This window comes from Plectrocnemia conspersa, unplaced genomic scaffold, assembly GCF_051122295.1.
Source record: "Plectrocnemia conspersa isolate PC_06_02 unplaced genomic scaffold, ASM5112229v1 ptg000003l, whole genome shotgun sequence".
NCBI classification, from domain to species: domain Eukaryota; kingdom Metazoa; phylum Arthropoda; class Insecta; order Trichoptera; family Polycentropodidae; genus Plectrocnemia; species Plectrocnemia conspersa.
In genome coordinates, this window is record NW_028277167.1 from 463,623 (window position 1) to 479,653 (window position 16,031).

General features: G+C 30.0%; 1 protein-coding gene across 9 annotated transcripts in view; it reads right to left on the bottom strand.

Annotated features, from left to right (window-relative positions):
• Positions 1-16,031, bottom strand: part of Dys (Dystrophin) — a 623,806-nt gene that overhangs the window by 114,330 nt on the left and 493,445 nt on the right. For all 9 annotated transcript variants that reach the window (XM_088183010.1, XM_088183009.1, XM_088183008.1 and 6 more), the window contains one exon: positions 14,643-14,815. In XM_088183010.1, the coding sequence (XP_088039136.1) occupies positions 14,643-14,815 (173 nt within the window). The remainder of the gene's footprint in view (positions 1-14,642; positions 14,816-16,031) is intronic.

Genomic DNA, 16,031 nt, shown 5'->3' on the forward strand with positions numbered 1-16,031 from the left:
AAATCGGCCGTAAGTGAACTTTTATGTTCCGACTCGCGTCAATTGAATATCAATTCAGCGTTTTATATGCGGCCCGGTTCATAACATCAATAAATTAGCCAGACGCAAACTCGATTTGGCCGCGTGTCGCACTGCAATAAAACGATATAACTAGATTAGTTCTATTTTTTTTCACGTCGGGCACGCGGAAATAAATACAAGTTCATAATAAATTCAGACGAGGCGCGTTATCGAACGTGTGTGTGGGGCTCGTGCGGAAGAGTAAATGTGTTCAGGGAAAAATGTATTAAAAAATCTGACGGTTAAAAAAAAACATTGCTTGTGTAAGGGTTCCAAGCACATGCACTATTAACGTAGAGGTCATTCTAATGACAAAATAAATATTAACTCTATTCAAGAGTAAGGTCTTAACAATGTAAGAGAGATCAAAAATAATGAGTTCAAGAATAAACAACATACGTCTCGAGTAGAGTTCACTGATGTAAAAGTTTATATGAAATTTGAAATAAAAAAAATCTGCCAACATTCGCCAAAATTTAAGTACACCTTTTTTCTGTATAGAGAAGCTAATACAAATCCACATTATTTATATTATATTTAAAGTCCCGTATAAACTGAAGATATTTTTTTTGAGATTGATGATTTATTTTAAAATTTGAATCGATAAAATCAATTGCGTAGTTCGTTCTCAAGCGCGCCCAAAACCGGGATTTCCCTTAACTCTCAAATTTGCTTACACGTGACAACTATTCTGTGATGACAGAAAAGTTGTCACATGTAAGCAAAGTAAGCACTTGACAGATGTGTCAAGCGCTCGCTGCGTGCAATTCGCTGCAATTAAATAAACAGTGAAATATGTTATAATCGCACCAATTTTCTTACAAGGTGTCAATTGAAGATGATTCAAAGTGATGTAGCATTTGGAATTATAGACAATATAATCAAAACTATAAATTATGAGTGTGCCAGTAAGTGTTTGGTTATATGAATAAAATATCACGGTTATTCTAACAAAATTACTATTGACTTTCTAGGATCAAATATTAAAAGATAAACAGCAGTGATTTGGCAATTAAAGGTATACATACCAAAGTTAATTAAACATATTACAATGCTAGTAATAATGAAAAATCTCGTATTAGTATAAACAAAAAGTTACATTTTACCCACTATATACTATCGTTTACAGTTAATATTCAGAAGCAATGATAGATCTAATAACAAACACATGACAAACAATTGTACAGTATGACAAACAATTAAAATATAAAACATAAAATTGACAGTATGACAAACAATTAAAATATGACATATTGCGACAATTTTGAAGAAGATGAAGAGATGCCAATCTATGTGTTTAATCCTCTACAGTAACTTCCGTCAATTATTCGGTTGTCATTTAAATTTAAATAATGATTTATATTAGTAGTAATAATATGTTCAATGTTTAACTCTTGATAAGGGTCTTATTGTTTTTAATTATTTTTCAGAAGCAACGATGGAACAATTTTATGACCTATTGGCTATTCCGAAAGAGGAATGATGGCACAGAACAAAAATTGATTAAAAACCACGACGTATACATATTTTGCCACATCGGAATTAAAAATAAGATTTTGGCTATGGATTATTACAGGTATGCAATCACATATTTATAATCATTGTAAAATGTCTATTAGATAACATCCAAGAAACTACACATATGTATATTGCGAGTCGTCGCTCGGAAAAGAACGACCTAGGTGGGTTTTTTTGCTGCAATAATGTTTTAATTTATTTTACTGAAACCAAACTTCTTCAGCTAAATAACCGACTACATCACAATCATCGCGAAAGATAGTATCCACAAATATCAATAGATAAAAAATACGTTTTATTAGCATTTATACGGTTTGATCGATATTAACCTCAATCTTCATACGTACTAAGTATATATTACATGTTCACGTTTAAAATGAACCTGGTTTAGTCAAATCTAACGTATATGTGCATTAAATCAGAAGCAATGATAATGTTTATGTATTATAAAAGGAAAAACTCACTTTTCGGCCTCGGAGCCCATCGACGGGAATTCAAAATTTGAAGATTTCGTTACGAAGATTGTTTAACTAGTTAAATCAATGTATTCTTATAATCCTTATACACATTATGTATATATTTCATTTTCATAGTTATAACATACCTAGTTAATTTGCAATCCGATTATGTATATTCAGTCAAATGACGAATCAATGAAAATTATTGCCGCGTAGCAAAATTTTATTAATAAATAATAATTATTTAAAACGGTTGTCACGTTACTGTCAGCCATCTTGTTTTATATTTGAATGTTTATTTTTCATTGGTCGAAACAATAGAATTCATTAACGGTCAAACTCAATTTTATTTAATTATTATAATTAAATATATTTCTTTTGTTTACGTGTACTATTATTATATAATAGATTCAAAAATATTTAATTTATATTTATTGAAATAAGGCACATATTTATGACAACTGTAAACATAAATAAGTGAAATGATTCATACATGATGTAGTGGCATTGCTCTTGCGCGTAAACTTTGGCACTTTCCACACACGTTGTAGGCAATGTATCAAAGGTTTATGGCTACGTTTTCGGTAGAAAAATCGCGATCTCTAACGGTGAAAATAAAAAAAGTGATCGATACACTTAGGTAAAAAAATATATCAAGAAGCGATAAAATTTATTATTAGCTCATTTTTAGAATGGAACTGTTTGGTGAAAAAATATTTACTGGGTAAAAATGTTACAAAAATATTTTAACCCTTAAGGGTCATGTGTTGTGAATAATGGTGCGTGATGGATCTTATCGTTTTGATGTATTATCTTGACGCTTTGCTTTCTTGGATATTACATTTTTCGGCGGTTGCTCGTTAATTTCAAAGAAATTTATGTTTTCATCATGTTAAACATGTGTATGGAATTTTAATAAAACAGACCAGTGGTTTTCAAAAACAATAGCAAACTCGCATTTTTTGAACCGGAAACTTCACTCATTCGTCTTTCTTTAAATTTTGATTGATGCTCAGATTTAGATGAATCTAATTAAAAGCGTAACATTTGTAGAGGTTTCAACCATATGCACCATTTAGAAGTCATTATAACGACCATTCGAAACAAAAATAGAGAGCAACTCATCTCGAAGGTAGGGCCATATACAGTATATTCACACAACGATCGAAAAGAGATATTGTAAACAATTAGTTGAATTATTAATTGGAAATATTGCACGGAATTTAATATTTGTTTTATCGAGAAAAAATATGGAAGAATAAAAGTATATAAGATTTCACTGCTATGGGTTGTGTGCCATTTACACGTCAGCAGTAAATATTTTATGTTATTTTCGTTCAAGTACATGTCAAACTATTTATAATTTAAATTAAATAAAAATAATTATGCTCTGCTGTAACTATACTTGATGATAAATAACTAACAATCATACCCAATACTATTAAAAAAAATTATTTAAATGCCGAAAAGTTTAAAATAGGCAAGTTTTTACTTTAAAAGGTCATCAACTTATAGCATATACTTGTATCAACATTAACTGCCGTTCCTCAGACTATTATTAATGTTGATTCAAGTTATAGAATTATTAATGTTGATTCAAGTTATAGAATTATCAATATTGTTTCATTAGGCTTCGACTAAAAGAAAGGCAATTTCAGCCGGTTGCTATTAGTGACTTAAATTAAATGAAGTAGTTAATATTTTAAGTTATTAGCAAAGCCCTCAAAACTCAATCAAACCATATCGCGCTTGGGCAACTAAGCGTGTCGCACTCTACCCAATAATCTATCCCAAATAATATTGATTCTAATTATCGCACTCGTTCCGGCCGAGATGTAATTGAGATTCTGAATCGAAAAAATAACCCTCAACACTCTGACCGATAATTGGTTTTCTCCTTGGAGCGTGACCCGATGACACTCGCTCTTTTCAATTTTCTGCAGGCAGCTTTGGAAAATGCGGCGGAATTCCATAAATTCGAATTAGGCAGCTCGGCCCGCTTTAGCTTTTCATATGCAAAACAAATTGATACAAATGCGTTTGGACCGCGCCGAATATGGCCGCAAACGCAATTTGGCTATGTGGCCGCGAACAAATAGTGGGATTGTTTGCGAGGGATGAAATATCGCATTATTTGTCATTATAACGACCTTGTTAGTACACCTTTTTTTTTGGTCCTATGTACCTTTTTGATGTTTTAAACAATTTTTTGTGGCGATCTTTGATAACCATTTCGCTTGACAAGCACACGTACTTGTCATGCTATTTTTTTATAATGGCAATTTTTAATACATATGCTAAATTATTTATTAAAATACAACCCTAATCAGTTAAATTTATGTAATTTAATCAAGGTAACATTGTGGTACTAAATTCATTTCTTCAAACAAGAATATAAACAAAGATTTTAAAGAGAGTTAAATCAACCGAGACGATTTTTTGGTTCGGAATAGCATCTGTTCGATTTGATTCAGCTTAAGCAGTCATCCGAATCCCAAGAGTTCAACTCGATCTTTGATACGACTTAAAAATTACGTTACGCAGTAGCACTACTGCAAAAACATACAAGTATTGCACACATTTTACGGCCACATGGCAACGATTGTGTCTTTAAAATAACTTATATAAATAATAAAAATATATAGTTTTGTACAGAGCTCTAATATGCTACTGCGCATAGCACGGATCCACCTAGAATATGCAATTGAAAAACGTGCATTAAAATATTATACCTTAATGTAATTGAGGTAACAACGTTAACTAGCTGTACTAGAATTTATCGCATTTTTCTCGCATTAAAAAAATTGTGACATTATATTTTAATGGTGTAGAGATAAGAGATGACTCATCAATTACAATTTCAAAAAATCATTCAAATATAGCGAATACGGATAAATTTTGCCAGTAAATGTAATTAACCTGACACTTTCAATTTTAAACTGAATAATTTGTCTAAAATTGAAACAATTTTATCACTAGTAATGTTCGCAGTATTGAAATTGAAACTTCAAGAAAGGATAAATATTTTTTTTATTTACGACTTTAATGCCAATAAAAACTATTTTCAAATGTGCTTCAATAAAATATATTTTAACAATGTAAAATATTTATTAGAATTGGATACAAAAATAATTAATGAAGATAAAACTGATGACAATTTAATTATTATGGCGTAGATTATCAATTAACAATTAAACAAACAACTAATAAACCAGCAGTTTTCTAAGAAATGATAAATAAATAATTTATATAAATTTTTGCTCATAATTGAGTCAACATCAACGAAAAGCGATCGAATATTTTCAACGGCATGAAAATTCGCTACAAAAATTAGATCTCGGTCTTTCGTAAAGCTTATTTTGCCAAGCAAAATAAAATATTTATTCTTATTTTTATATTACATTTTTTTGTACTAGGTATACATAATTGAAATTAATTTTTTTTATTGGTTATATAAAATATGCATTTTAATTATTTAATTTTAATAAATAAATGTGTTTGTTTTACATATATTTATCAAAAATATTTTCTGTTAAAAACAAAAGCCTATATTTCTAGATTAGAATCAGTAGTCCCCACACAAAAGCACAGAAGCAAATGAGCCATCGTTGGGGCTTCGCCCTTGGCGAGTATAATGCTTCAAGGTTTACCACCAGAGGCCTTGTGATTCTCAGATACTGTGCCACGTATGCCGATGTGTGTGTCACAGTATCATATTAATCTAAAAGTCAGTGTTTTATACTTAAATAATTTAAAATACGTTTCATTCCAAACACCACCAAACAGATTCCAAAACTGTGCTTTCGCAATGATTATGAAAAAATATAAGGCACAATAGCTTAGTTAGTAAAGTTTTTTCATATGTGGCTTTTCTTAAGAATAATTATCTTTACCCTAGACAAAAAAAATCTGTTCATAAAGGTAATTTTTGAAAAGTACTAATTGACAATAAAAACCTTATTTATAATAAATTATTAGCAAACAAAAAAATCAGAGGAATGCCGAACATATCCGCTAGCGAATCATAAAAATGCAATAATAATTTTTTCAGTATTTTGCCAAAATAAACAAAAAAGCAGTACAAAGTTTTCATTGAAATTGACGCACTGACAGTTAAAAGAAAAACTCTTACGCATTAGGAGCGCCATAAATCTATTTATCAATTTTACTAGTGCAGACAGTATGTGACAATAGTCGGAATAAACCATAAACATCAAAATAACCATTCGAAACTTTCGGCAAGTGTTACTTCTGTAGGTCTTAAAACATGATAAAATTGATTATATATATTATGAATCGAACATATACATTTATCCTTTAATTTACGCGATACTCGTTATGCGCGGTTAAGAAAAAACATTTTTTTAAATGCTTTAAATCTAAAATTTAAATTCCACACGTGGCGATATACAAAGGTATGAATTACTCCCACTTTTTGCACTTGACCTACATCTGGAACATCTCTTACTGCCCATGCAGTGTATTATGAGTTGCTTATGATTTTGTTTGTTTATTTTATGAGCTAAATAATTAAAAAATACACTTCGATCGTTGTCGATTGCCTCAATTTACGCGTAATTTACTGGAACGTATCTACCGCGTAAATTAAGGGAAAAGTGTATACAAATTTATAGTCAAATATTTATATATTTGTGTGGAACTTTTTACAGTAAATTTAATAAAAAATAAAATAGCATAAATGGACTCAATTGGTGAAAATATATGTTGCCCCTGTGAGTAACAGAACACTAACGCGGGCAAGCTGACAAATTATTATCTCACGAGGATAAGAGATGAGAGCTTTTTAGTAGGTCAAACGCGCGTTAAAGTAAAAAACCAAGTGAAAAGCTGATTGATTGTTAAAAATAAAGCTTAAAGCAATGCCGCAGATTTTATATAAATTATATCAATTTAACTTACACTGACATCGTCGAGGTGACAAATGACGAAATGACTTAATATTGCGCGTTTCGCAATACCGCGGTCGTTTTTCAAGCTAAGCAATATTGCTCATGCATATAACACGTTATTTTACTCTCGTATAAAATATTATAATGCTACGCATACACGCATTTCGGTCAGAATGATAAATTCGAAGAAAGACTATGGCGCGTATATTAAATCCAGCCGGTTGCAAAAGCATTTTTCTTTAATATACCCAATGAGCAAAGTTCGCTTCGTGACCTTTGCCTTCCGCAGGCAATATTTTCTTTATGCGCACGACAAAAAATGTTATTTATATATTATGTGGGTTTTTGGTTGAAGAAAAAAATATCGCTTCGGTCGCATGAAATATATGCGTATAGAGAAAAACGCTCTCTGCCTATGCGAAATGATCGTTTGAATGCTGCCAGTGGGATTGTATTGCCATTGAATTGAAATAATATGAAAAAATCAAATGGATGTCATTTATTATATATTTCAGTTTTCAAATACAAAGAGAAGCAATATACAGTGTATTAAATTAATGGCATTGTAACGGAATAAAGCTTTAAATGTAGTTCCGAGTTATCGAAAATTTCAATTGCATGAAATATTTTTTATTTTATTTATTCATTTTTTTTAATTTTCACCTTAATAAACAACAAGTTTATTGAATGCCCAGTCCAATATCTGTGGTGTTAGAAATGGAATTATTAGCTCAAGTAATTATTCAAACTACAAAATAAAGTCTTTAAGGTCTCTTATCCAACAAAATTGTACAGTGATCATCTGTAAGTGGACAGCTTTTATTTAAATTGACGCACTGCCTGTAAGAAAAAATATCCGTTTATCAATTTTTTCATGCCGGCCAGTGCGGACCGTATGTGACAATAGTCCGAATAAACTAAAAGCGTCACAATAGCCATTCAAGATTTTCTGTATGTGTTAATATACATATTATACTATAATAATAATCAACACTTTAGGATTAAAAAAACAATTAATTAAAAAGTTGCCAGATCACCAAAATCTTAAAAATAATTAACAGCCGTTCTAACTCTATTTAGATAACAGGTTGCATCATATTTAAACTCAAATGCAACGATCATAAAAGTCTAGTAAAAAAACAAACTAATCTATAGTCTATTTATTTTCAAGAGTCAGTGCGCAAGAACATTGTTTAACGCGTAATCATAACATGCTTTTAAATTTCTGCCCTGTGATTGGTCGTTCGCCGTAAGATCAATCGTTTCATTGAGAACGACCAATCACAAGGCAGAAATTTAAGAGCACATTTTGATTACGCGTTAAACAATGTTCTTGCGCACTGACTCTTGAAAATAAATAGACTATAATTATACTCCTATTTCGTCGTAATTGGTCATGGCAGCATAAAGTGAACGAGAAATACATCTGCCTCAGGCTAGCCACATGTATAAAATCGAATACACAGCGCCCAAATCAACTATCAACACATCACATGAATTTAGACGCGCGAAAGTTCGCACGAACTCGAACTAAGCATCAATAGACGAGATCCAGAAGCAGCTGCTTCCCTCTTTTCGTCAACCTTATTTTTTTTGCATTTTTAAAAATAATATAGTGTTAATTTTAAAATAAAAAAGTTACACATTTAATTTAGTTTAAAATTAATATAGTCAGTCATAATTTTTGTTTAAGAGGCAACGGAAATTATATATTTTATGCGCTCTTTCACTTAGCTATGATTCTAAATTCATACCTATGATATGATATATGTAAAGGTGAAAGTATTAATAATGAGAGAGTTTCAGATTTAAACTGGAAAGTGTATCGCAATTACGCGCCGTGTTTCTCGAGTAAATTCACCCCGGGGGATTATTGCCGCGAGCAACGTTAATTGCAGACTACTTAAAATTATTAACGATATAAACAAACTTTCTGAACTGTTAAATTCAATATAGCAAACTAAGCTTCACCAGAGCGGCTTGTGAGCAGTTGACCTTTGCGTATGTATATTATTTAAATACTACTATCGAACCCGATGATATATTTATTACATACAAATAAGCCCTTAAGTATCTTATATACATAATAAATTCATACTTAAAAGATTTAAGCAATGTTGTTACATTAAATATTGATCTCTCGATATCGCGTAGAATTCCATACAGAGTTCCGCAGGGCATTTTTCTCAAGCCGTTCCTCTTTATTCAATATACTAATGATTTTCCTATTTTAAAAATACTGACTTATCAATGTACGCTCAAGTTGTAATTAAGCTATAAAAATTAAATAAATATTTTACTAAATGGTAAATTAAAATAAAACAAGAAAAATGTAAAGCAATTATTTTTACACAATGCCTTTATCTTTTAAAAGTAAACAAGGACTACATAATATGTAGTGCATATGGATTAAAAGTATGAATTCACTAAACACATCGTAAGATCCTTTTTTATAAACAGCTAACATAAGCTTGCTCGGTGTGGAGTAACACCAGTAATATATTTAAAAAAATAGATTATGTAAATAATCGCAAAATAATTAAAAATACTCGTTTTGCATAATCTCTCTAAATAAAACACACTGAATATTAAATGAAAAATCATTAAACCACTTTTTTGATAATTTTGTGTTAAGTATAAACGTATTGATATACATATGTATATTTCAGTAAAAAAATTGAGAAGATCAGAAGTTATTAAACTTTAGGAAATAAATAAATTGAATAGACGAGTTTACTCGATGATGCCGAAAATAGATTATAAATTGTTAAGCGAGTATACTTGTCGCGAAAAGTAATTTTAATTCATAAGCAGCGTAGAATAAGAGTTTTTGTTTCGCAAAAGATTTTAACTAAGGTTCTCAATCAAATATTCAAATATTTTTTATTTAAATTTTACGCCCAATATTAATCTATATGAATATTCGAATATTCGTAAAATATTCGTTTATACTATATCGAACGAAATTTGTAAATAATATTATAATGATTTGTATACATGAACAACACAGGTATCCGTTTTTTCTCTCATTATACCAGAGTGACTAGTGCCGCTCCAAAATCTGTAGTCCTTTATGCGCTTTTATTTTGTTTCCTTTACGCCTAATACATTTATGAATAAATATATGTATCGGCAGTGTCTACTATGACCGAAATAGAAAAATACGATCATTGACTGAAACAAAATATTGAAAAGACCCTCCCATTATTATCGTTTAGCGCTTATCTTAAAAACAGGTGTGCGTCGAAAATATTTGTGAAGTTCGTTCAATGTTTTTGTAATTATTGTTTCAAGAAGCAAATAATTCAATGAGTTAAATTACTCGATCGCGATTAATTTAATCTGCACAGCATTAAGTTATGCATATTTTATAAAATTTAAAAAGTTTATCGATTTTAAAGGTAATTAATGATGAATTAAAATAGTTAATATTAACCAATAATTATTTTTTAATTTAGTAATATTTTATGGGCAATTCATTGATTTTTAATTTAATATTCGAATAATTAAAAATCGAACCTTTAACACTATTAACATTTGCACCGGGATTAGCGTTATAATAATATAGTTTTGGTTTTTAAACCGGTATTTAACTACAGAAGCACATTAAATATAGGCATTTCAAACGTCCCGGTTTTATCGGAATAACCCTTATTTTATACCATCGGTCTCGGTTTGATAAAAATTTAAAAAATACTTTTTAGGTTTCACCGACATTCTGTATTCCAACCTAACATGTGAAATGACCTTTATGTTTTTTTAGCTGTCCGGTTTAGGGTTTTATAAATATGGTAAGCTTAATTAAGTAGCAAAAATAAAAGTTTACTGAATTAACAGATAATACGACCGGTTATAAAAAATGATTGCTAGGTGTGGAGTAACACCAGAAATATTTTTTTTTTATAACTAAAATTGAAAATTTAGTATTAAAAGATGTAGTTTAAAAACAGAAACAACATCGTAATGAAAATACAACAAAGGATCATTGTTCAAGGTCCAAAAAAATCTGCAATATTCTTAGTGCTATAAGTTATGTTTGATCCTGGTTATCTATCATTTATCTTACGCTAACCTAACCGATAAATTATTATTATTATTTAATCTATCTGGTAATATTTATTTATTATGTAATATACCGAGTCCCCTGTACATAAATAATCAGCGTTAGAAAAGAAGCCAGACTCCGTCTGTGGGTAAAAATTCGGGTCACGAATAAGGGCTCGGGGGTAACAATTAATTTCGGCCGTAGGCAGAAGTAGTCGCTCGTATATTTCATAAGCGGAAACCGGCAGTCGGGCGTAATAAACGGGTAAACCGGTAAATCAGGGCCTCTCAAATTGCGAGCCGTAAATAATGCGCCGCGGAAAGGAACGCGTAAGTGAATACACGTTGCTTGCTTTTAATGAAACATTATTCCGCCCTTACACATACACACGTGTATTATGAATTGTTTAATAAATAAACACGGAGGTATGAAGCAAAAATAAACTTTCGTTACAATGAATTGCTCGTTTTGGTATATGCGGTTTTTGAGATAAGGAGAATTGTATGTTCTATACTTGTCATTTGAGTGAGTTCGCACTGTCACTATCTCCACAGCATTGTCTTATGAAATAATGCTAATGGAACGCTGGAGAAGAGGTCTATGTTACTGTAATGAAGTGCCAAGCGATCATCTGACCCTATCGACAACTTTATTAAAATCTAAAACTAAAGAAAGGTGATTTAAGGGCAATAAAAACTTTATTTTTAGTGAATTTCAGGCGTTTCAAAAAATCGAAAATATTTATTAGATAAGAGTCAATAGACATCGTGTTTCGTACAACTAAAAATATTAAATTTAAATTATTCAATTCAAGGAATAAGTCACATTGTGCAAATATTATATTATATCACTCTAGTTTGTTTTTAATATTAAGGTCATAGTCAAGGTTTTGAATTTGAATGTGTTTATATATATGAATCGCTTTATTTTACATTTGTGGTTAAAACTGTAAAATTAATTAATAAATAAAGCTTCGATACAATTCTCAAATCTCAAATTCTTCCTCTTATTTGGTTTAAATCTAAAGAGCTGAAATTGGAAACATGTTCTTTGAATGTTTTTAATGTACAAGTCAAAAATAATACCGCATCGTGTTAAGACGTGTAAAAATTCTCTCGAGGGCGTCGATTTAGCAAAACTTTCCCAAATATGTACATATTTCCAAACTTGCCTTCGGATATATGCGAACTTTGATGAAACTTTAAAAACCACCGACATAGTTTAATCTGTACTGTTGTATACATGAGCGCAATATTTCCAGTGTAACTGAGCCACACGTTTTACTGTTACAAAAATAAATATTTTTTAATATAACAAAAATTACGTGTATGACTTAGAACTTCACAAAGAAAAGTTATACTTCTTAACATACCTTTTAACTTAAGCGGCTATCGAAAGATGCTCAAAATTACCAAAGTTTTTTTTACGACTTTGAAAGATTCCCAAAGACGCATAAAGTTAATATTTTAAATTTGTTAATAATCATCAACGTGTGCGCTTTGATCCGAATATTAAGAAAATACAGACTTTTTTATTATGTTGTTTGGATTACTTTTCTAAAGCATTTTTGAATTGGATGGGAATACGCAAAATAATAAAGCTATTTCACAGACACTAATGTATAAGCTTATGCTACTGGCAGCAAAAGAAGACATCAACATTAAGCTTATAATATGAAACCATTAAGATATTAACATATAAAAATACTTATTTTTGCGCCTTAATATATTTAGCTATGCAATTTTTTAAGCTCAAAATATATAATAAATGTATTGTATATATATATTATGTAATACAGATAATAAAAAACAATACATTATCGGTTTTACTTAATGTGAAAAGTATAAACAATTAAAAAATTACCAGACTATTCATATAAAATATACGTTTATCTACAATATATACTCATAATTACGCCTTGATAAGTTTAGATATGCAATCACTACAGCACAATATATATAAAAATTAAAAGTATGCATTCAAATGCATAATATTAACAATTAATTTTAAAGGTATAATAATAAATAAAATAATGAATAACACTGCATCGTTGTAATAAAATAAGCTTTTAGATTATTGATTGAATAATAGATAATACTTTTCTTAGATATTAAATTTAGCGTTTCATAACATTGAACTACATATAATTACTTTCCCTAACCCAAGCAATATAAGAAAATTTATTATACAAGCTCCTCCAAAAAAAAAAAATTGTAATAAAACGATAAAGCTGCCGGTCGATTAGCAAGGCAAATGCTTTCGAAACAGCCACGATGAATAGCCTTAGCTTCTGAAGTGTTGCTACAAAATATTTGAATCGCCCCAACTTTAGGGCTTTTATGCGTACATAAATTATTACACGGCGACACTTGAAAAATGCCGTTTTAAAAGTTTGACAAGCGTTCAAATTAGGCGAAATTACACTAAGCGAGGTGAGGAGGAGAAAAAGGAGAGGGGCGGTTTCGTATTACCGCGCGTTTTAATGGAGTTAAATTTGGCGTCTCATTATTGTATTAAGTGGGGGTGGGAGGTTTAGATGGGAAGCTTCCGGGCAAAGCTAGATTCAATTTGCATTACAATCTGTCGAGCTGTAATTAAAAAATGGTTCAAGTTACCCACTTTCTAAGGTGTTGAACCGACACCATCTACATAAAGGCCAAACGCTCAACCGCAGCCGTGTAGTGACGTCACGAGTGTTAGGTACACGATATGTTAGTAAGAATATATTCAGAATATATTGAATATAATATTGCAAGTATTGACTTTTTATTATAATGTAATTAATATATGATAAATCAGGAGTGAAAAATATTAAATTACAGGATTTGCTGTTTATACATATATTTTTAATTTTTAATAAGAAAGCTGTAAACTACATTTGTAACGTCTTCCGTTTAATGAAGGGTCAAGGTATTTGAAGAAATTTATTTAAAAAGATCATAATTTAATAATAATAGCTAACGATATTGTAAAGAAGGGCAAGCATAACATTTTTTTTATAACAAAAGATTTCATGTAAGATGTGCCTTAGATCTTGAGAGAAAATTTTGTTTTAATTTTATAAAAAAAAATGTTTTGATACGTTTATTGTTTTTTTTGTGTAAACCTGTATTTTTTATAACATACAAATATATTAATTATTTTATCTTTTATTATTGAAATAGTCAAATATAATGAATAATTAAAAAACCTTAATCTCAGGACTTCAATTTAATTTTCGATCATAATTATTCAGTGTTACATAAATTGTGCGGACAATTGAAAAAATGTGATTTAAAAATAATTCATTTTGAGTTTAATGCAAAGTATAAGCTTGCTGTATTTTACGCATTAAAAGTGCCATAAACCAAATTATATTAGTCTTTATTACCAGTTACGCCGATAAGTAGCTTTGTGTATTCAGATAAATTAGCTAAGAGCATTCGTTGAAGATGCTTTATTAAACCAAGTAATATTGCATTGACAGCACATTGGAATGCGAAATGATAAGTGCAAGGTTGCCAAATCGCCAACTAGTTACGCAATGAAAATTTTGCAGAATAGGAAACAAATAAAAATAAATTAAGTTACATAGTCACTTAGATTAGCACATTGGAATTTGATATCCCCGAAATTTATATAAAAAAATCTATATTAATTAGTATGACTAACCTGATCGCCATGCTCTTCGCCTTCAGATGGTTCCATCTCTGGTTCATCTCATCGAGACGACGCTGGAGCATAACAGCATCCTCTTGGGAAGACAAGGAACTGAGCAGTTTCCTACCAGTTCCGTTGAGGGAGGTGTAAACATCTCGATGGGTTTCGATCTCAGATTGTAAATCCTGCGAAAGAAAAAAAATATAACATTAGTTTTTCATGTTGTAAAATTTCTACAGATGACGCGTTCACAGCTAAAATCGGCTGCTAATCGATCCGAAAACCATTTACGTTTCACTTGGCACACTGCAAGGTCCCTCCGTAGGGTCCAACAGGTAAAGGGCTCCCGGAAGGGTCCCGAAACGCGGGATTCGTCGCCAGATCTAATCAGCTTAAATTCAATTAGCGCCCGCAAACGTTTCATAAGCGCTGTAAATTTAAAATATTACTGCGAAACTTTGCGCAGTATTTACGTATTCATACCTACGAAGGTATACTCGCGCGTGTGTTTGTAATATACCTTTTTCGTGGGGTCCTAAAATGCGAAAACAAACGGACGGAAGCATAAATCCTGATGAAAACCCAGTAAAGGATCCGGTGCGAGGTAACGAAATCGGAGCTTTTTTATTATGAACTAATTTCTAAATTTTATTTCTACATTAAATATACATACAATAAATTTGGGGAAGTGCTCCTAAAAATAGTGTTCCTAGGTTTATAAAATGCAGACAGGAATATAACAAGATTATATTATCTAGTATCATTGTTTGAGTTTAATGAATGTTATTATTGATACAAAAATAAAAACGAACTACAAATAATTATATTATAATATTAAGTACAAGAAATTAACTAATTAACCTTCTTGTTGCCAAAATATATTTGTAGCTTTCTTCAATATTATATTAATAAAATTATTTTTTATTATTGAATGGAATTAAATTTATATTATTTTAAGAAATATACTGATATTAATATTATTAAATTATAAAAGGTTAATAATTATAAAAATTGTTTCATTATTTTCTTCTTTTATTATATAATATAAAAATATTTATTATATAATTTTTCCTATATATTTTATTAATTATATTATTATTTTATTATATAAATTTTAATAGCTTGAGAAAAAATGTCCAGACGTTATTGACACAGGAGCTGTCAGTAAAAAACAGACGTACAATAATAATACACATAGGAAATCAAAGGGTTAATATAATAATAACCTTCTCTGGTCCAAAGTTTTTTTAATAATTGTTGGTTCAAATCGAAGCAATTTTGAATGAATATATTAAATAATTAAATGTTCATTAGATATATTAAAAAAAATATTTATTCTGTATTATTTGAAATATATTTGAGTATTTTCTAGTCCCTAAGCTACAAGCACCCAAATAGCAC